Source organism: Artemia franciscana, chromosome 11, assembly GCF_032884065.1.
Source record: "Artemia franciscana chromosome 11, ASM3288406v1, whole genome shotgun sequence".
NCBI lineage: Eukaryota > Metazoa > Arthropoda > Branchiopoda > Anostraca > Artemiidae > Artemia > Artemia franciscana.
The window spans coordinates 6,091,741-6,114,761 of record NC_088873.1 but is presented as its reverse complement, the minus strand read 5'-3'; the positions used below and the strand labels follow the sequence as shown (position 1 = coordinate 6,114,761).

The 23,021-nt window shown below is 36.7% G+C and overlaps 2 protein-coding genes and 1 long non-coding RNA gene across 6 annotated transcripts in view; 2 read left to right on the top strand and 1 right to left on the bottom strand.

The window, feature by feature from the left end:
* The window catches only part of LOC136032728 (aminomethyltransferase, mitochondrial-like), a 29,083-nt gene extending 20,931 nt beyond the window's left edge, over positions 1-8,152 (top strand). For all 3 annotated transcript variants that reach the window (XM_065713046.1, XM_065713047.1, XM_065713048.1), the window contains exon 2: positions 6,791-8,152. In XM_065713046.1, the coding sequence (XP_065569118.1) occupies positions 6,798-7,991 (1,194 nt within the window). In that variant the 5' untranslated portion in view covers positions 6,791-6,797 and the 3' untranslated portion in view covers positions 7,992-8,152. The remainder of the gene's footprint in view (positions 1-6,790) is intronic.
* LOC136032731 (uncharacterized) overlaps positions 1-23,021 on the top strand; it is a 306,662-nt gene that overhangs the window by 39,443 nt on the left and 244,198 nt on the right. The gene's annotated exons all lie outside the window — the stretch shown is intronic.
* The window catches only part of LOC136032723 (epidermal growth factor receptor kinase substrate 8-like), a 122,906-nt gene continuing 117,757 nt past the window's right edge, over positions 17,873-23,021 (bottom strand). The window contains exons 13-14 of one of the 2 annotated variants that reach the window (XM_065713038.1): positions 19,231-19,366; positions 17,873-18,014 (exon numbers count right to left, since the gene is read on the bottom strand). In XM_065713038.1, coding sequence (XP_065569110.1) covers positions 18,010-18,014; positions 19,231-19,366 — 141 coding nt within the window. In that variant the 3' untranslated portion in view covers positions 17,873-18,009. The remainder of the gene's footprint in view (positions 18,015-19,230; positions 19,367-23,021) is intronic. The other variant, XM_065713039.1, reaches the window with a different exon arrangement.

Here is a 23,021-nt window from a genome sequence, read left to right as displayed (position 1 = left end):
AATTTTGACAAAATAACATTTTACCTTAATTTTCAGTTAGTAGTTGCTTTTTCTCTGCCTTTAGTTCTGAAAATATAATTCCTGTTTTTTGAGTAGAATTTTGAGCCATATCAATCTTTTTCTTTTAATTTAGGAAATGTATTTGCATATCTTTAAAACCTTATAAAATGGAATTGAGCAAAGTTATGAAGCTGAAAAAAATTTCGTTGTACTTCAATTAAGCAGAAGATCTATTTTGCAAGGTTTCACTTTTGTAACACACATATTTTTAAAGGTCATCAAAGGTCATGGCCCTCTAGAGGGAGAAGTAGTGGAGGTAGTTTCTTCAAAATACCTTCCTGGGACATACTTTAGTCTGTAGATTCATCCCCAAAAGTTTCATCTTCCTAACCTAAACCCTTTCTGAGATAGCAAGAAGTCAATTAACTAGAATTTTACCAAGTTGTCATCTATAAATTTACCACACAGAGTTTGCTGTCAATTCAAATGCCACTCAGACCACCTAATGTTGGCTTGTATTGCAAATTCTAGTTAAGGTGCTATTTACTATCTGGAAAAGCAGCTGGGTTATGCAACTAAAGCTTTGGTCAATGTTGGTATTACTGGAACAGTTGTTTAGGGTCATGAAACTATTGTTAATAGATGCATTTTGACTTTTTGAACATCTCATTTGCAAAACTACCGCAAACTCACTGTTATAGAGTTATTCCAGCCCAAATATTCTTGTATTTGTACATATAGAATTGGGATTCCATTTTTGTTGATTGGATATTTGAAATTGCAAATTTGTATTACTTTAGAAACAAATTTGTATATTTGCACATTAGAGGGGCAGGGTAAAGTATAGAATATTAAATATGTAAACTAACCATTGCTGTATGTAATATATGCTATTCTTTACCCCCCCCCTAATGTGCAAATATATTATAACTCCATAATGGTGAGTTTGTGGTAGTTTTGCTAGAGAGAAAAGATGTTCAAACTGTCAAAATGCACCTATTAACAATAGTTTCATGACCCCAAACAATTGTTCCAGTAATACCAACATTGACCAAAACTTTCAGGAGCATATTGAAGACCCTTAATTATTAGGTGAGATATTTTGAATCATCTGCCTCCACTCCTTCTCTTCCTATAGGGCAATGACTTAATACAAAGAGTATCAATAGTGAATAGGTAACAAATTTGTTCCTAAAAATGTACCCAGCTCTACAGTGCCAGTTGTGATGGATATGATCTTAACAAATTTCAAAGACATGTAAATAGTGTAATAGCCCTATTTAAATATCTTCTAATGCTTAAATAAGTACTGCTGATGAACCAAGCAAATCATTTTGCAGTGCAAGATCAGTACACCATGCAGAGCAAGTGATCATATTGCCATAGGTTGCAGTTTTAGACTGTACCAGCTGAGATTAGAATTTTCAAAACATTTGCATACTGATCAGTCTAATTTGCAAGAATTGGCCCAGTGTGATTGGTCTTTTATTGAAAGTATAGATGTAGATGTACCATGGTCAACTATGAAAAGAATATTATTAGGAGCTATTGCAAAATCACTCTTCTGTAAAATAGAAAAGGTAACCAAATTTTAACCTGTATATTAAAAAATAAATTAAAAAGACCAGGAATAGAAAAATGAGATATTGGAAGGTGTACACAAAGAATCACAATTAGGTGAATTGTTACACAAGATATAGACAGGTGTATAACCAGCAGAGAAGTTGTACTAGGAACACCACTGAAAAATACAAGGAATTGGTAGCAACTACAACAAAATCTAACCCCAGGAAATTCTGGTAGTATGCATCATCTGATAACCCTGGTAGACATTATATCACCCAACTTGTACTGGATGGTATGAAAATCTTTAACCCAAGGGAAATAGCCAATGCATTAGATAAACAGTTCATCTTAGTATTTAGGATTCCTGATAATGCTCCAATTTCAGTAACCTTAGGTATGAAATCTTAAAAGGTATATTACCCATTAATATTACCAAAATTGATGTAGAAACCTGATTGAAGAGGATTAACCCAAATAAATCTATAGAATCAAATGGAGTACCACCATCCCAGCTTCTAAATGCGAGGTATCGACGAGGGGCGAGCTCCCTCATATACGCAATAAAAACATACGAGTACAGAAGTTCGCTACGTAAGTTAATTCGTAAGTTACGTATATTTTTAACTTATAAAACGTTCGTAAAAATTTAAAGTTAATGCCTTTTTAAGTAATCAAAAAATTGGAGGGCAACTAGGCCTCCTCCCTCGCTTCTTTTTTCTCAAAATCTTCCGATTAAAACTATGAAAAATCCATTTAGCCAAAAAAATTAATATGCAAATTTCGTTTTAATTATTTGTGTGCGGAGAGCCAAGATCAAAACATGCATTAATTCAAAAACGTCCAGAAATAAAAAAAAAGTTTTTTAAATGAAAGTAAGGAGCGACATTAAAACTTAAAACTAACAGAAATTACTCCGTATATGAAAGGGTTTTTTCCTCCTCAACGCCCCGCTCTTTACGCTAAAGTTTTTTTTACTGTTTTAAAAAGTAGAGTTAAGAGAAAGAGTCAAACTTTAGCGTAAAGAGTGTGATGTTGAGGAGGAAAAGCCCCTTTCATATGCGGAGCAATTTCTATTCGTTTTAACTTTTAATGTCGCTCCTTACTTTCTTTTAAAAAACCTTGTTTTTTTTTTTGTTTAGTACTAATTTAGGACGTAACCTAAAGTACTATGTTAAACCTATGTTCAAACAATGCACCATGTAAAAGAGACATGGTCTAGATCAGCCCAGAAAACAATATTGGGTCCTTTATCGTGGAAGGATATCATGTCTCAGAACTCTTATTTAAAATCCCGACTGGATCCGGTGACATTGGGGGGGATTGAGGGGGGGACCTAAAATCTTGGAAAACGCTTAGAGTGGAGGGATTGGGATGAAACTTGGTGGGAAAAATAAGCACAAGTCCTAGATAGGTGATTGACATAACGGGACGGATCCGCTCTCTTTGGGGGAGTTGGGGGGGGTAATTCTGAACAAATTAGAAAAATGAGGTATTTTTAACTTACGAAGGAGTGATCGGATCTTAATGTAATTTGAAGTTAGGAAGGATATCGTGTCTCAGAGCTCTTATTTTAAATTCCGACTGTATACGGTGGCATTGGGGGGAATTGAGGGGGGAAGGTAAAATCTTGGAAAATGCTTAGTTTGAAATGATTGGGATGAAACTTGGTGAAAAAATTAGCACAAGTCCTAGACACGTGATTGACATAACCGGGATGGATCCGCTTTTTCTAGGGGAGTGGGGGCGTGGGAGGGTTAATTCTGAAAAATTAGAAAAATGAGGTATTTTTAACTTACGAATGAGTGATCGGATCTTAACGAAATTTGATGTTTGGAAGGATATCATGTCTCAGAGATCTTATATTAAATTTCAACCTTACCCGGTGAAGGGATGTTGGGGGGGACCTAAACTCTTGGAAAATACTTAGAATGGAGGGATTGGGATGAAACTTGGTGGGAAAATAAGCACAAGTCCTAGATACAGGATTGACATAATCGGGACGGATCTGCTTTCTTCGTGGGAGTTGTGGGGGGGGGGGGTAATTCTAAAAATTAGAAAAAATGAGGTATTTTTAACTTGCGAAAGAGTGTTCATATCAATGAAATTTCATATTTAGAAGGACCTCGAAACTTAGATCTCTTATTTTTTTTCCGACCGGGTCCAGTGTCATTAGGGGGGGGGGGCGAAAATCTTGGAAAACGCTTAAAGCAGAGAGATCAGGATGAAACTTGGTGGAAATAATAAGAACAAGTCCAAGATACGTGACTGACATAACCGGGAGGGGGGGGGAGTAATTTGGAAAAATTAGAAAAAATGAGGTATTTGCAACTTACGAACGGGTGATCAGATCTTAATGAAATTTAATATCTAGAAGGATCTTGTGCTTTATAACTCTTATTTTAAATTCCGACTAGATCCGGTGACATTTAAGGGAGTTAGAGGGGGAAGCTGAAATTCTTGGAAAACGTGAAATCGATGTATCTTTCGAATGTGTGATTGGATCTCAATGAAACTTGGTATATAGAAGAATCTTATTTCTCAGAACCTCTATTTTCAATTCGAATCGGATCCGAGGACATAGAGGGTTGGAGGGGGGAAACAGAAATCTTGGAAACCCGAAATTTTGGAAAACGCTTAGAGTGGAGATATCGGGATGAAACTTGATGGGAAGAACAAGCACAAGTTATAGATGCGAGATTGACATAATTTGTACGGATCTGTTCTCTTTGGGGGAGCTGGGGATTGTTAATTTGGGAAAGTTAGAAAAATTGATGTATTTTTAACTTAAGAACGGGTGACCGTTCTTAAATTTGATATTTAGAAGGAACTCATGTCTCAGAGCTCTTGTTTCAAATCCCGACCAGATCTGTTGACATTGGGGGGAGCTGGAGAGGAAAACCAGAAATCTAGAAATCTGGAGGAGGATTGGGATTAGCTGTCTTGGCCTCAGGTGGCTTGGTGCCCCAGTGAGGTGTTAGTAGTAGCAGTAGTAGTAGTATTCATTTGTATTATTTGCTAATCTGTTATTGTTCTTTATTATTATTTTTGACATTTGTATTAGCTGTTTTTTATTTATATTTCTTTTGTAGATCCCTGCATTATTTCATTCATTGGTGTTCAATTTTGGCATGTTCATTTTAGAATGCCTGGGCTTACTAAATTGACTTGAGGGCAACATTTACCAATTGCCTTCACACCCAAAAAGGAAAAAAACCTAATTAGTTATTTTTTGAACTAACATTTAATCCCCTCTTCTTTACGACAATTTTGCCACCCGTCAGACATTACATTCCCTAACTATGTCATCCAGGTTAACATCCAATGTAGAATATGCTTCTAACTGGTATCAAATCCAAGCTGGACAGTCTTCTATTAAATTTCTTCTTTTTTCCAAACCTGTCTCATATATTCAGCAATCAGAGGAATCAGCTCTTCCTATTCAGGTGAGAGGATTTTGAAAATCCCAATATCTGTAGTAGCCCGAATAATCATTTGTATTTCAGACCTGTTAGTTCAAAAAAAGGTGTTCCTTGGTATGGGGTTAAACTTGGGAATAATTTTCTTTGCATCCCACTATGTCGATTTTCCTCAAACGTCTGACGAGGGGTGGGAACAAAATGTTACGGCTTATAGTATTTCAGTGATGTTTCACCTCAGCTGCTTCACCTGCCTCTTCACTGATACCAGAGTGGTCCTAGATACCAGATGACCAGATCTCCAGACCACTGATACCAGAGTCTCCTAGAGCTCACATCAGTGTAATTTGGCTTTAATTGGATGCTTGTCTGCTTAATGTTTGGTTGCATTCTAACTTGCATTTTTGTCTTCTAAATGGGGTATTTTGTCTGCAACCTTTTTCCCTATTTTCGACTCGGTAAGTTTAGTACAATAATGATAGATAAAAGGAAAACAATCCCGACCCTTCCCTTTCTCCAAATGCGTTTTCCCTTTTTCCAATTAAAAAGCTAGGAATAGCATCATACCCAACTGAATAATGAGTTGTTTGTCATGAAATTGTACTGTTACTGTAGGAATGTTCACTAAACGTCTTAAGGCCTGACAATTTTCTGAGGCAGGGGGTGGGCTTGTAGCAAAGGAAAAGATATTCTTACGCTTAAATTTGTAATTTTCATTTATTCTAATGTGTTTTCATCAAGGTTTTGCAATAGATTGAGGAACCTTCGGCTCTTCTTTGGAAAAGGGGAGATTAGTCTATAATATCAAATATTTCTCATATAATTACCCTTTTTGCCATTTATTTCAAAATTTCCCTCCTCCCCTTTTAAACAAGATTCTGTATATCTGACTTCCTTCCGCACAAGTAGAGAGGGAAGAATCCGCCGAATGGTGACCCAATGGAATCCTCTCAGATGAACTGAAAATTTTTAGGGTAAAATGTCCTAGTTTTGCCTTCCCCTCCCTTTCTAAAAACCATCAGATACCTGTCCCCTCTGGTGACCTCCACCCTTTTAAAATTTCAAGGTTTACAGGGGAATGTTTTGAGGTTATAATTTTGAGGCTGCAGTAATTAGCCTGCAACCAAGTTTAAGAAGTATGCCAAGTTAACCATGTTTAAGAAGTATGGTTTGTACATGATGCCTCATTAAAATTTACATTTTTAAAGATCTTATTTTGTAATTTGCTTCACTGTTGGCAAGGGAGTGTTCATATATGTATACAGTTATGTATTCGGAGGTCCTTCGGACCCGTTTGCCTCACTTCCCCAAGAAATATCAAGGCTTTTGAGGTTTTCCTGTAATATCATGTGTTCCCAATATAATTTTCTTTGAGTTTTGCCCCGCCCTCTTGAAACAAGATGCTGTGTATGTGCTTTCCTTCTGAACAAGTAGAAAGAGAAGAATCAACCAAATATTGATCCAATGAAATCTCTAAGATAAGTTGAAAATGGTGGGATAAAATGTACTTGTTTTGCCCCCCTCCCCCCCTTAGCAAAAATTATCAGTTACCAGTGCCACATGGGGACTCCTGCCCCTTCACAATTTTGAGGTTTATCTCATATTTTCTATTATATTTTTTAAACCTGCATTTTCTTCTTTGAAGTAAAGGTTTTGCCACCAAATAAATTCGAATGTGCCTGTTTCAGAACATGGTCGACTACAGGTTATCTCGGGTTGAATAAGGAACTTGTAATCTATTGCATCCTGAGAACCATTGTCCTAATAATGAAATATGTTCTGTTTATTTATTATATTTTTCTTTACAGGTGAGGCATGATGAGGCTATACTCAATTTTCAAAACTCCAAGCCCTTTGACTCTGGTTCGTACATTTGCATCTACTGAAGGAATTCGAAAAACCTGCTTATTCGATTTTCATTTGGAACATGGTGGAAAAATGGTCGAATTTGCCGGTTATAAACTTCCTGTTCAGTATAATGGCGTTTCAATATCAGAGTCTCACAAACACACCAGAACATACTGTAGCTTGTTCGACGTATCCCATATGCTTCAAACAAAAATTAGTGGCAACAATAGATATGATCTGTTAGAGAGTTTGACAGTTGCTGATATTAGAGGCTTGGCAGAGAATCATGGGACACTTACTGTATATACAAATGAAAATGGCGGTATTTTAGATGATCTTATAGCAATGAACACATCAGATGGTTATCTTTTTGTGGTATCAAATGCTGGCTGTAGAGATGCTGACTTGCAACTGTTAAAAGACGCTGAGCTTAAAATGAAAAATGAAGCAAAGGATGTTCAAGTTGCAGTTGAGGACAATGCTTTGCTTGCGTTGCAAGGGCCTACAATGGTTCAAGCCTTACAACCACTAGTTGATATTGATCTCTCATTGCTTTATTTTATGACAACATCACGCGCAACTATTAAAGGTATACCATGTCGAATAAGCAGATGTGGGTACACAGGAGAGGATGGGGTTGAAATATCACTACCACAAGAGAGTGCCAATGATATTGCTCAAGAAATTTTAGCAAGTAAAGGTAATTGTAAACTAGCTGGACTTGGTGCAAGAGATTCGCTACGCTTAGAAGCTGGTCTCTGTCTCTACGGAAATGATATTAGTGAGAAGACTACCCCTGTCGAAGCTTCATTAACTTGGCTTGTTGCCAAAGAGCGTCGAAAAAGAGCAGATTTTCCTGGAGCTTCTACTATCTTAGACCAGATACAGAATAAGCCTGAAATGAAACGAGTAGGATTCTTGTGGAGAGGAATGCCTGCTAGGTCACACACTTGCATCTACAGTGAAAATGGTCAGTTGATTGGTGAGCTAACTAGTGGATGCCCAGCACCATCTGTTGACGCAAATGTGGCAATGGGCTATGTTAATATGAAATACTCAAAGATTGGTACCCCAGTGCAGTTTGAAGTTAGAAAGAAACATGTCTCAGCAGTAGTCTCAAAAATGCCTTTTGTGTCTGCTAAATACTATGTTAAAAAATAATGTGCCATAATATAAATAAAAGCTAGGCTCACAAATAATTTCTGTAGAAATATTGGTTTAACTTAAGAAATTGGAAGTTAAGAATTTTTTTTCTTTGTTGGATTTAGATAGTGTCAGTATAATTGTTAAATAAAGCTTTTTATTAAACAGCTAACCAGACACTGCATAGAATTTGGTTAGTTTCAGGTGAAGTCTTCAAAAAACTATGAGTTTTAGCCTGTAAATGACAACATCAAAGCAATAAAGAAACCATTGAGCAAAAACTGACTGTATTTTGAAAGACGACATTAACTATTTCTAGCTCTCGCCTTTATACAGACCTACATTGCCTTTAGCGAACCTTGAAAGTACATAAAAATGAAAGGTCTATTCAAGCCTGAAAACCGTTATTTTCAAAAAAAGTTCTTTCATTTGCTTCAAAATTATGAAGTTTAAAGCCTCTATAGAAATGTGTTTGATCTGAACCTACAAATCTACAGGTCAATATTCAGAACCACCAGTTTTGCATTTTTTTGTCGCTTAATATTGCATATTTTATCTGCAAAAGAGTCGATAAGTGAAGCAATTGTAATTAGTAGAATTGCTGTATACAATTATAAAATATATTTATAATTATACATAATAATTATTATTTAGATGCGCGAAGCAAATGTGTACCTTCGAAAATATTCCAACTCAAAACTCCTGTTTTCGGTGGAACTTAAAGATGATCACTAAAATGACTCTCAAGCTAGAAAGGGTACCTTGAAGTCTGTCTTTTCTTTTCAATTAATTTAAGAAGAAACTTTTTCCACAAAATAAGTTTTTCAAAGAAAAAAAAACGAACTCCATTGAACCAAAAATGAACAGAAATGAAATCAAATAATCTACCAAGCTTAAAGCTACAATCAGTCAATAAATAAATAGAACTCGGAATGGACAGAATCGAACAGTCTGTGGTAACTAGTTTGATTTTATTTCTGCTCATTTTTGGTTTAATGGAGTTGTTTACTTTTTTTTGAGAAAATTTTTCTGTGGAATAAGTTTTAAATTAATTTCTGTTCGTTTTTATTGACTTTTGTCAATGAAAAACCATTTTTTCTTTATGATTTTGCATTTATTTCCTTTATGAATCCATAGTTTGACTTGCTATTTGTATGCTAGAGAACTTTTTCAACAATTTTTAAGAACTTACATCCTTTTGACAATCGTGAAAATAGTATTTTCAACAAATAGTATTGTTTAATTTAGTTTTGTACCTCCTCTAGTTAACCTGAAAAATAAAACAATACTATTTTCAAAAAATTCTATCTATGCTCTTTGACAACCTGGCTACATTTACATTCTTTTGATGTACATTTTTGGGTATTGCTGAGATGTATTATTGGCAACCAGAAGACAACCGAGGCTTTTGATTTAGTTTTAAAGCATAATGGGAAAATTGCATAACTGTTGGGGGTTGACATACCCAATATCCCTAGAGATAAGAGTTAATGGACTGTTCAACCATGCTGCCTATGATATTGCTTGTATGCTTTTTCGAAAACCCGCGCGTAACTATTCTTTTTGTTTAGTTGAAATCCCACTAAATGTTCCCTTAAAGTTTTATCTTAAAGCCCTTAGTGTCATTAGTTGCAGCAACCTTAGAAGTAGTAGTAAAAGTATACACATAGTGTCTTCTGGTTAGTTAAAATTCCGCCACAACTTATCCTGAAAGGTTTAAATTAATAATGTAAGCTGTTCTTTGGATATTGCTTTGTCACTCTTTTACAATACACAAGATCATACTTCGTTTTGACTTACTTCGACATCCGTCTAAATATTCCTTGAAAGCTTAACCTTAATACCCATAGCTTGTGTAGTAGCAATAGTTGTAGTAGCAGTATGCACATAATACCTTTGGTTTTCTTCAACACCCCCTTCAACACACGATCAAAGTTTCAACTCAATATTATCAACCACTCGTGAAGCATTGCTGATGTGTCCTCTTGATAGCTTGTGCGGGCATAGTATGTTGCGATCTAGTTCAATTCAGTTTCAGTATTGCCCAAATTTTTTTCCTTAATAACCTTAGCAGCAGTATTAGTAGCACCGGTATTAATAGTAGTAGCAGTAGAATTAATAATAGTAGCCTTAGATTTAATAGCAGTAGTAGTAGTAGGGGCAGAAGCAGTAGCATTATGATGCAAGTATGGTCTTTTGGTTAGTTCAGCATACCCCGAAACAAGCCCTGCAAGTTTCAATTTCACACAAAGTTCTGTTCTTACGCTGTTGCTGATATGCTCTTATGACAACCGGCACATACGGACTGCATGTCGTGATTCAGTTCACCTTCTCTTGACAATGTCACCTTAACACCCTAAGGTATAGTTGTAATAGCAGTCACAGTATTAGTATTAGTACTAGTAGTATTAGTAGCAGGATTACCAGTAATGAGATGCCCCGGAAGTTTCCCCTTGATGCGGTAAGCCGTTCCAAAAACATTGTTGATGTGCCCTTTTGGCACCCTTTTCATCTTAATGCTCTACGCTTTACAATTTGTTGCAATTGAAGTGGTAGTTGGGGTAGTTTAGAAATATAAAGTATTCATGTGCAGTAGTAGCAGTATTAGTAATAGTAATAACGCTAGTAGCAGCAGAATTAATAGCAGTAGTAGCTGATACACGTTGGCTTTTGGTCAGTTGAACATCCCACTTAAGACGCCTCAGAAGTTTCCTCTTGAAACAGTAAGCCGTTCCAAAAATGTCGTTGACGTTCCCTTTTGGTGCCCTTTTCATCTTAATACTCTAAACTTTACAATTTGTTGCAATTGAAGTAGTAGTTGGGGTAGTTTAGAAATATAAAGTATTCGTGTACAGTAGTAGCAGTATTAGTAATAGTAATAACGCTAGTAGCAGCAGAATTAATAGCAGTAGTAGCTGATACACGTTGGCTTTTGGTCAGTTGAACATCCCACTTAAGATGCCTCAGAAGTTTCCTCTTGAAACAGTAAGCCGTTCCAAAAATGTCGTTGACGCTCCCTTTTGGCGCCCTTTTCATCTTAAAACTCTAAACTTTACAATTTGTTGCAATTGAAGTAGTAGTTGGGGTAGTTTAGAAATATAACGTATTCGTGTACAGTAGAAGCAGTAGTAGTAATAGTAGTAACGGTAGTAGCAGCAGAATTAATAGCAGTAGTAGCTGATACACGTTGGCTTTTGGTCAGTTGAACATCCCACTTAAGATGCCTCAGAAGTGTCCTCTTGAAACAGTAAGCCGTTCCAAAAATGTCGTTGATGTTCCCTTTTGGCGCCCTTTTCATCTTAAAACTCTAAACTTTACAATTTGTTGCAATTGAAGTAGTAGTCGGGGTAGTTCAGAAATAGTAGTAGTATTAGTAAAAGTAGCGACGGTAGTAGTGTTAGTAGTGACATACACATATTACCTTTTTGTCGATTGATTTTTTCCTTTAAGTATTCTCTGAAAGTTTCAGCTTAATGCCCAAATCCATTCTTGAGACATGGGCTTATGACAATCTGCATGCGTATATTGTGTTTTGACTTAGTTTTAATTCACCCTCAACCTTCTGTCAAATTTTCACCTTCATACGCAAAGCCTTAATTATACTGGTATTTGTGGTATAAAGTATTCGTGTACAGTAGTAGCAGTTCTAGTGGCAGCAGTAGTAGTAATAGCAGTAACGGTAGTAGCAGCAGAATTACTAGCAGTAGTAGCTGGTACATGTTGGCTTTTGGTAAGTTGAACATCTCACTCAAGATGCCCCAGAAGTTTCCTCTTGAAACAGTAAGTCGTTCGAAAAATATTGCTGAAACGTCTGTATTAGCAGTCTGTATGCAGTTAGTATGTTTTGATTTAGTTCAACTTTCCCCTTAATTGTTCCTCAGATGTTTATTTCAATATCCTCAGCCTTGGTAGTACTCGCTACAGAAGCAGTAGTTTTAGTCGTAGTAGTAGTTGTGGTAGCAGTAGAAGCAGTATTAGTTGGAGTAGCAGTTGTAGTAGCATGAAAATATTGCATTTTGGTCCATTGATTATCTCCCTTATCAATTCCTGAAAGTTCTAAATTAATATGCTTTCATTCCTGAGTTACACTCTTTTGACAACCCTTATACACATAGCATGTTTTGATTTAGTACAAATCTCCCCTCAACATTTCCTGAAGGGCGACTCACCTGAATGCCCATCGTATTTGGGGAAAGTAAAGGTCAAACATGCATACATTTCTCAATAACATTATACTATACGTAAACAATAAACGAATTGCCTAATTTACATCTTTTACCTTGGAATCTGTAGGGGGGGGGTTGAAATCTCCAAAGACATAATTACTGGTTCTTTTAACAATGCTGAAGAAATTATATGTCTCAAAATTTTGATTGGATGTTTGGTTTGGGAAATGATGGGCTAGGGCGGGGCGAGGTGCTGGTTGCCCTCCAATCACTTTTGACTCTTGAAAAGGGTACTATAGCTTCCAATTTCCAATCAAATGAGCCCCGTGTGAAGTTTATACGATTATCCATTCCATAAAAACCTTATATTCCCCAAGGGCATAACTTACATCTCTTGCTCGAGGGCTCTGGGGAATTGTGTCAACCCTGGAGGTATTGTTTTATGACATTCTGTCTATTTTGAATAAATGGCTATACCAAAATTTCTATAGGATGCATTTCGGTGAAAGAATACATGAGGGTGTGGGGGGCTAGTTGCCCTCCGATCACTTTTGACTCTTGAAAAGGGCGCTAGAATTCTTGATTTCCTGTTGGTTGAACGCCCTCCGAAGTGTATACGACCGCCCCTTCCATAAAAATCTTATCGAATGAAAGTTCTTAATTAATGAGGTTTTCGTCTCGTTTGAGGTTTTTTTTGTAGAGTTTTATCTCTCTTTGTTGTTTAAAAATCTTATCAGCCCCTGGAACTCAACTTACAATCCTTACCCTTAGGGCTTTGGGGGGGGGGCTTGTCATCCTCAAAGACATAATTACAGAACTGTTCAACTATGCTGAACAAAATGGCTTTCTCAAAATTTGGATTGGATGTGTTTGGGAAAATGATGGGCATCGAAGGGGGGGGGGCAGATTGCCTCCAATCACTTTCAATAATTAAAAAGGGAACTAGAATTTTCTATTTCCAATCGAATGAACCCCTTTTGAAGTTTCTACGACAACTCTATCTATTCGAAGTGCCCTGGTCTAGAAAAAAAAATTATAAAGATAATACATCATGCTCACTTGGCTCTTCACCTAGGCAGCTTCACCTAGTCCCACTGCAATATCATACCCAACAAAATTATTTACAATCCAAAAAAGATCAGCTTTGGAGGGGGGAGGGAAGATAAAGTAGTTAGATAAACCAATAAAAAAAACATACTTGAATAGACATGAGGCAGTATATTGAAGCAAAGCTGAGAAAGCAGAAAAGGCGGTAAAGAAGGGGAGCTGGAGGAAAAAATACAGAATTACTAATGAATATGCCGGGAAACGTCGGGAGTTCGACAAACCAGTGAGAAACGGGACTCGTCAGTTGGCCACAGAACTAGAAAGAATAAACAAAGTCCGGGTGAAACACTTTGAGAGTCAGTTAAATAAACCCTTTCCTGACATCCCAGATGCCCCCTTCCTAGACATCAGTGTCAGCATTGATCCACAGTCGCCTGAAGAAATAATTACTGCTAAAAAAGATAAAATCCCCTTGCGAAGACAGAATATCTGACGAGATGCTGAAAAAACTCCAAAAGGGTCTGTCTCGATGTCTAGATAGCCCTGATAATTGTAATACAGAATATCGAATAAATACACTCAAGGTTTGAACAAGGAGCATCCTCGTTAAAGTTTTAAAGAAAGGAGATGCATTTAAATACAAAAACTGGACAGGAACAAGTCCCTATCGACACTAGGGGAATTGGTGTTGGTCATCATACTAAGCAGAATAAGCTACGTCCTGAACCAGTATATGAGAGAAGTACAGCACGGTTTCCAGTTTAACAGGTCCTGTGCTGATCTTATCTTTTATATACGTACGCTATTACATGAGGTCTGTGAGTGGAGGAACAAGGTATATCTTGTTGTCATAAACTTTGAAAAGGCGCTTGAATCCGTTGATAGACAGACTCTGTGGAAAGTTTTTCGTCCGAATTATAGTAGCATAATACAAGAACACTGAGTGCCATGTTTGGACACCAGAAAGAAACACAAGATTCTCTAGGATAAAACCGGAGTTAAGAAGAACTCTGCATCTTTTCCCTTCTGATATTTGTACTGAATGTGGATTATATACTTCGAAGTTGCAGCGGTTAGGGAAATCACGTAAGAAACAAGAATCGGAGACCTCTAATTTGCCAAAGGTATTGAACGACGGCTTGAATTATCTATACAGAAGATCCAAGAATATCTTTATCAAACAGTTCGTGGTAACGAACTGTAGTAAGGAGCGACCCAGCTCAATAGTAACGAAAACTCTAAAAAATGGAATTTTTATGCCAATAGTTACATCAAAAGAATCGCATTTTAATGCTGATTTTAAATATATAAGTTTCATCAAGATTAGTTTTACCCGTCAAAAGTTACGAGCCTCAGAAGATTTGCCTCATTTTAGAAAATAGGGGGAAATACCCCCTAAAAGTAATATGATCTTGACGAAAATCACACCATCAGGTTCAGCGTATTAGAGAACCTTACTGTAGAAGTTTCAAGCCCCTATCTACAAAAATGTGGAATTTTTTGCTAGAAGACAAATCATGGATGCTTGCTTATTTTTTTTTTCCCAGGGGTGATCGTATCGACTCAGTGGTCCTAGAATGTCGCAAAAGGGCTCATTCTAACAGAAATTAAAATTTCTAGTGCCCGTTTTAAGTGACCAAAAAATTGGAGGGCACTTAGGCCCCCTCCCACGCTCATTTTTCCCCAAGGTCACCGGATCAAAATTCTGAGATAGCCATTTTATTCACCATAGTCGAATAGCCTAATAGCTATGTATTTGGGGACGACTTACTCCCCCGCAGTCGCCGTGGAAGGGGCTGCAAGTTACAAACTTTTACCTGTGTTTGCATATAGTAATGGTTACTGGGAACTGTACAGACATTTTAAGGGGGATTTATTTGGTTTGGGGGAAAGTTGAGGGGGGTTACGTGGGAGGATCTTTCAATGAAGGAATGTTTTATTGGGGAAGAGACTTTCAATGGAGGGGGCATAGGATTTTCTAGCATTATTTAAAAAAAAGAATGAAAAAATAAATATGAAAAGTATTTTCTACTGAAAGTGAGGAGCAGCATTAAAACTTAAAACGAACAGAAATTATTACGCATTTGAGTTTTTTACTGTTTTAAAAAGCAGAGTTGAGAGAAAGAGCCAAACTTTAGCGTAAAGAGCGGGACGTTGATGAGGAAGCAGCCCCTTTCATATACGAAGGAATTTTTGTTCGTTTTAATGTCGCTCCTTACTTTCATTTAAAAAAAAAACTTGTTTTTTTTAATTACGTTAAGGAACCGACTGAACAGTTTGGCTTAAGAATAATTGTTGACAAAGAAAAGAATATGGCAAATGCCGGCTTACCGCTAGACGTTAAGTCTGACCCTCAAATGGTTGAACAGGTCACCTAATTTAAGTACCTAGGAAGCATTGTTCAGAACAAGCAATGTACTCTCAATCGTTTGTTACAGTTCATAAAACAGGCACCTGAGTCAACATTCAGCAAAGAATTTACTGGGGTTCGAGTACATTTGCCTGCATCTCATCCTAAACCTTCACTGGACGTAGCGAGTCCCGACTGTGATTGAACTCATGTTACAACCATTAACCACTGGCGTGATAAAGTACCGCAAATGGAGGTACCTAGGTCAATCCATCCGAATGCCTGACTTTCCACTTACAAAAGCTGTCTTCAAATGACGTCCTTTTGGATTCAGGCAAAGAGGCACACCAAAAAATACACTAAAATATCGCTGCACCATCAAGCTCCAAAGTCAACCAGCATCTCCACAACGCTATTTGGAAGACGTATGGACAGCAGTATACCTGAGGTCAGTGGCTTTTCTTGGATGTTTCAAGTGCCTCTGGAGGCACAGGAGGAACTATAGTCTTGGTAAACTTGTAGCCTGCTGAATGACATAAGTAAAGCTTACAAAAAGTACATAGTCCAACTCTCTTTCATTTGTGTTCATTGTAATTCGAGTTGACTCTTTTGCTCCTTATGATTCGTGGGAATCGGCTTGGTTAGCTAATAACCATCAGCCAAAACAAAATCAGATACTACGTCCGAAGAGCTAGAAGGAATCTTAAGTGATTTAATAAAGTAAGATATGAATAAGAAAAAAGTTCTAGAGTTACTAACAGCAAAGGGTCTGGCGACTTCATTTAAAAATTAAAAAGTTTCAAAAAATTAGGTAGTCCATATGATTAACCTTAAATACAAATAGATCAAAGGTATAATTTCTCTGTAAGTGATAACTGATCAGAATTGTTTATTTTCTTGAAAATCTTAAATCAAAATCTAGTCCACACGAAGCAGCCTTAGGTCAGCTTGGGTAAATCTTGGTAGGTTAAGTAAGCTAGTTGACTAAGCCGGTAGACCGTCTAGGGCAGTGGTGGTTCTAGCCTCTCTTGGGTCCAGGGCAAAATCTTAATTAGTCCCTCCCCCTGTCTCCCAAATATTTTCAGGCCAGATTTTAGCAAAATTTCTCATTTATTTAGATCTGACTTTTTTTACTTTATTTTTTTAAAATGTGAAAAAAATATATGAGAATTTTGGATTTAATTTGCCAGTAATTACTGCTAACTGTGCCCTCTACTTCAGTAGTATAAAAATAAAATCTCAAAAATTACAAAATGATTATAAATATTAAACTATTTATTTGAAATTTGGCGCCCTTAAAATATTTGTACCCGGGTAAAGTGTCCCCTCTCTAAACCCCTCTCTTAAAACCGTCTCTATTCTGGGGACAACAGTCTGCTTTCTTCAGTCTCCGCTGAATTTGGAGAAATTAAGGATGTAAGTATCGAGTTGTTTTGGGCCAAACAATGTCACCAAACGCTTGGCTATATTGTGATTTTTCTTTCTGTTGCTTTCTTTTTCATTCGGTTACATTGTGATTTTTCTTCTCAAGCTCTTTGTATCATCCGGTTAACTTAAGTGTAACACGCATAACATGTTTACTTGTGTTGGTTAAGTTCTTCTTATTGGCGGGTTTTGATCGGAGAGACTTTTTCTCAGACGTCCTGTTGCTGTCAATAATTTCTTCGATTTTCTCCTCTGACCGACTATCTATCCTAAATTTACATACGGTGGCATAATACCACTGTGTTAACCAGATCAATGTTTATCCATATTATTCTGACATCTGAAAAAATTGGGAACACAGTTAGTTCCATGAACATGGATGTAAGTAAGTAAGTATGACGACACTAGACTCTTAAGGTCCAAACTGGCTGTACTGATCTCTGTCGTTTTGCCCTTTAGCCAGGAAATGCAATGGGGGGGGGGTGCGGCCAATCTGTGATTTGGCATACCCTTCCTGCTTACCTTCCCCAGATTTCTCCAGGCACCCATTGAGAGCTGGGTCGACTCTGGCTGAGCTTATAGAGTCACGCCACTGACCCTCGTCCTAAACCAAATGAATGGCCAAGCCAGGAATTTAGCCCGTGCTGCTAGGACAAAGGATTCTCAACCCTGCGCGCCGGCCACTTAGCTGGAACTGCTATTAGGTGCCAGATTGCCTACGTGTCAAAAAAGGACCCAGTTTTCATCATTCTGAAGGTCCTTGAAAAATGGATCTATAACTTATATGTATGTGTTTCTTGTCTGTTTCATTTACATGAAACATTAAACATTAACATTGTTTAATTTACATTAAATCTACATTCACATTAAATGCATCTTAAATTCTGTTGAAAAGCCACTATCAAAACTAATCTAAGCGGACTATTTTATTTAATTTAAATAAGAAATGAAAATCCCTTGTGCAATGTTAGCAATAGTATACAGGTAAAAATGACGTTACTTGTCTGACCTCTGATAGTGCTTGAAAGCGGTAACGTATCATCTGGACTCAATCTGAAAAACACAAAACATTAATAAAAACTCGTAGAAAAAAACAAAAATTCAAATTTCTAGTTATGAGATTTTGATATGTTACAGGAAAGCGGAGGTAATAAATAAAATTAAACGGATTGGCGATTACAATTTGATGAACAGAATTAACAGCTTTAGCAAGAACAATTCCCATTTCCCTACCAATCTACTGTTAGTACAAATTACTCATAGCAACACGAAGCCACCTGAAGCCAGCAACATAAAGCTCGTGTCTGTTGCTTTGTCGTATAAACCTAAAGCTAAAGGTTACTATTCGTCAAGAAAAGAAGGCATTTAAATAGACAAACTTGAACCATAATCAGCCCTTTGCTTGATGTATTCTTTCTCTTACATTCTTCTTAATTCTTATATTGCTGTAATTCTTATATTCTTACATTCTTATGTAATTCTTACATTCTTACATTGATTACATTGATGTATTCCTTCTCTTACATTCTTACATTCGCCCCTTCAAAAGGGACGAAGAGGCGCATGGCCTCGGCTCTGCAAAGCTCACTTGCTTGAAGGTTAGTACAATAGGGGGTGAAAGAATTTCTATCTCTTCTTTTATTATTTATTTCATAAAATATAAATATAAAAGTTTTTTTAAGATAGGTGGTGAGACCATTAAGAAAGTAGTAATGTTCACTAGAGAAGTGTAATATTGAAGAGTACAGTAGAGTACAACTTGCTTCTGCTTGACTTAGGGCCGTACGAGGGAGCAAGAGGATCAGAACAAGCTTAAGGCTGTAAGTATTTGAGTCTACCATGGTTAACGAAACACGTAAAACGGAGAAGAAAAAAGTTGAATAATGTACCTATGCCAAATTTTTTGAGCCACTAGGCTAAGCTAAGTCCTAAAATATTTCTAGTTTATACGCTCTTTCTGATATGTATTTGCCACCTGTTTTATAATTTCTCCTTCTTTTTATTTGAAAGGGCAATCTTATATGTATTTTTTCTTTTTATTTTTGTAGTTCATTCTTCTTTCCACTTCCCCCTTGTGCTTTCTATGGTAGAATGATTTAGGAATTATAATTAATTCTGATTTTCTAGTGTACTTTGGGTATCTATCATTTCAGTAGTGGCTTAGTGATGAGTTTTCTTGGACTGCAGTCCAAGGTTAAGGATTTCTTGAATCACATCCCTTTCTCCTCTAATTTCATACTGAAAAAAAATCTTGAAATAATATTAGTACCTGAATAATCTGGATCCCTGTAAAATTTGGGATCATATCCCCCTTTCGTGGCTCCTTGGCTTTCTGCCAATGTTTTTTTCCTGAATTTCTCCAAAACCGAGCTTAGTTCTTCGCTTCGTTTATTGACGGTATTGTACTTAAAAAAAAGAAAATAGTTAAATCTTCAGTAAATATGGAGTAAAAGTAAAGTTGAATTAAAGTCGGAAGTTTAAGATGAAATATTAAAATGTCAAATTTTCATTGGATTAAGAAAACAGGTAACATGAAAGTGGGATACATAGGGTTATCAATAAAACCAGGCTTTGGTAGTTCGATCTGTGTTTCTTTAGATCTAATATGAGGGTAGAAGATCACTAAAGTAGAGACTAGGATAAGCGTCTACTAATTATGATGCCCTTTGAAAACTAATTAAGTTTAAACTAAAGTTTAAACTAAAAACTAAGTTAAATTTTTGGTTCTTGGGTAGGGGGAATACGGGGAATATTTTAACGGAGGTTTGATCCCAACGCTCTTCTACATATATTACTGAATTCTATAGCATAACAGCAAAAATAACAGTTCATTAGGGACAAATTGTTTATTATACTGTGAAACAACCAAATAACCTCAGGATATTTTGTTCACATATGCAGTGGCCACCTTCAGTATACATCTTCAGATTATCGACTGAAAACGGCCACTGTATATGTGATCGAAATATCCAGAGATGTTTTGTTGTTTCAGTGTCAAATAAAAAGGGTTTGTCCAATTAAACTGTTATTTGTGCGTCATGGAAAAGCAATGTGGTCTTCGAACATACATAGAGAGCATAACCGTTTTAGAAAGTAATGATCCCATTGGTACCCTATATACATGGAGGGTATGGTAATATCTGCAATACTTCATTGATCTTCCTCAACATCAAACGCAGCAATCGGCATCTCCGTCTGGTATTGAATTTTCTTGGGTACCAAATCTGACAATCTGCTATCTCAACTTCAAATCCAAAGAGACTTTATCTGGATACTGAAGGAACCCACTTGAGTTTGTTCGGGCTATATATGTCCCTTGTTCCACAGTTTTATCCTTTATTTTCTCAAGAAATTTGTTTTATTCAAATTCAGATATTCTTTTAAAGAGGGTTTCACCAGATAAATAATTCATTTAACCAAAATCCAAGTGAAATCAATGAAAGATCCCTAGGCGAGGGAGGGGGGTGGTTGAAAACTATCTACCTGACTAGAGTAGAGTTATCACTGAAATTTACACCGAATGTTAAAATAAAAATAGTCAAAAAGGGAATGAGCAAAACGGGAAGAATTCATTCCTTCTGAAATATACTCTTCAATAAATAAGTAGTATTTTTTCTAATGCCTTTTAAAGTGCTTGGGTTTGTATGAAAACCTCTCTTTGCAGAATTAATTGTTTTATCAATGTGAGAAAGTTGGTCGCTATTACCTGGCGCTGAAAGTAGAGAAATATGGTGAAGAGAACGGACAAAGAGCTCATCAAGATGAAAATTCTCAATTGTATGGAGATATTTGGTTTCCCAACGCTTAGCTGCTAAGATTTGTTTTTAATTTAGCTGCTAATTTTTTTTTTTTATTTTAGGAAAAGTGGGTGAGTGGCACACATTTTACCATTTTCGTATGAATTATGTGAAATTGAATCCTTTTTTGTCAAAATAATCTTTCTTTCAACATGGGCTTTGAGATGGGAATGGAAAATTTACAAGTTGAAGAAATGAATTGTGTGGTTTTATATTTTTGGTTTTGAATGTTTGGGAGGTGTGAACATGATTGGAATAAAAAGTTTAAAATTCAAAATGAAAACAGCCTAATTTTTATAGTTTAATATTACGTTAGATGAAGTAAAGGTAATGTTTTTCATTTGGATGAATCAAGGTCATTAGTGAATGAATTGGAAGCAAGCTAACATAAGGTAAAATATGAAATTCTGGAGCAAAATATAATGTTCTTGTTGAATATTTGTTAACCCGGTGCGACTGTGGAAGGGCTGTCCCATGACGGAAGAGTATTCTACCAAACGTTTGGGATAAAGCGACTTGACTTAAGTCCCATCCGGCCTTGGTGGTCGTCTCGGGGCCTCTCTCCTCACGAACGAATATATTTGTTGCCTATACTGCTCTCTGTTTTTTTGCCGATCTGAGAAGACCAGGGAGGTTGCAGTCGGAGAATTTCTCCTTCCAGCGCTTCAGAGGGTGACCGCGAGGGCGAGAACCGTGGAGGCAGCCTTCGAAGGCAATTTTTGGTAGTTGGTCGTTGCACATGTGCTGGACGTGGTCAATCCATCTGAATTGTTGGACACAGACCCTGTTCGGGATGTTAGTGTTATACTGCAGTCTTTTGAGTAGGGATAAAGTTGCCTTAGGATAATTTATAGTAGAATGCCCTAAAATTAAGTCATTTAATGACCTCAAATTCAGAGTTTTTCTATGCTGTTTATACTTTAAAATTGTTAGTATGTAGGTGCTGATGATGCACGAACATAAAAAATTAGTTTTTGAACACTCACAGAAGAGGAGATGGGATTTGAAAAACAACAACGAGAAAACATAAGTTTTATCTAGACGTTTTAGAAAAAATTGTTATTCTGAATCTTCCGTGGAATTTAAAAGGTTCAAGGTTCAATCGGGTTTAATTAAGAAAGAAGGAAATAACTAAACTTAAAGTACACTGCTCTGTGACAAAACTCACGTTGACACCCATAAACATAAAAGATTCTTCACTAACACGCAGTACGGCTCCCACTTCACTCTTCGACACAACCACACGCCTCCTCATTATATAATCTTAACCATAGGGTTCCTCCCTCCCTCCTCGGACGTACAACCACCTCACCTAAATATACTAAAAAATTTAAACTTCATCTAATTTGATTTATCTTTCTTTTTTTATCAATCACTTATTGACCTTTAACTAAGTATTTATTTAAATTATCTTTGAAATACCCGAGGGAGCTCCTACATCTGAGCTCTTTTGGAAGCATGTTCCACACTTTAGCACATACTACATCCGGGGAAAAATCTTAACGTACTGTTGGAGTTCGTCTCACTTGAAGGTCAAAGGCAGAGCGCGTGTTTTGATTATGTTGTTCAGATCTCAACCGAAACAGATTTTGGAAGGGAGATGGAAGTAAACCGGATAAAAATTTAGAAACAAAAACTGAGCAAGACAGACGGTAAAGGGAACCAAAGACTGTAAAGGGAACCGTTTGAGAAAGAGAAAGGCTCAATAAGTTTAAAAAAGAAAGTACTTGACATCATATATTTGTTCTATAGTACTTACCTGCAGATTTATTTTGATTTATATTTCCAGTGTATGTAGGGAACGCCATGAAAAACACTACAATGGGTTCTTGTATTGTTGAGTTTCTCTTGGAGATTTAACTTTAAAAAGACTTATTGGAGGTAAAAGAGGTGACCAGTGTATTACTGAGGCTTACATTCCACTCCCCAAGTAAAACGATCTATACAGATTACCTCTTGCATGGTTATAGGCATATCCTTATACCACACATAAAGACCGTCCCGGACAAAAAGGTTTCTCTTCTTATTGAAATCTCCCTGAGACGCTATTATTCAATCGCCACTTCAGGCTGCCACACTGAGGGCTAAGCTGTAGGGGAGGTATATCCTTTAGGTAGAATCAAACTGGTAACTTTTATCCATACTTAGGGATTCCTGGGTTGTCTTAAGTCATAAGACAACTTCGTCAAAATAGGAGGCGAATCCTCCAAAGCGAAAAATCATATCAAAACCTTCCAAACTTGAAACCTAGGCTAGGAAAAAT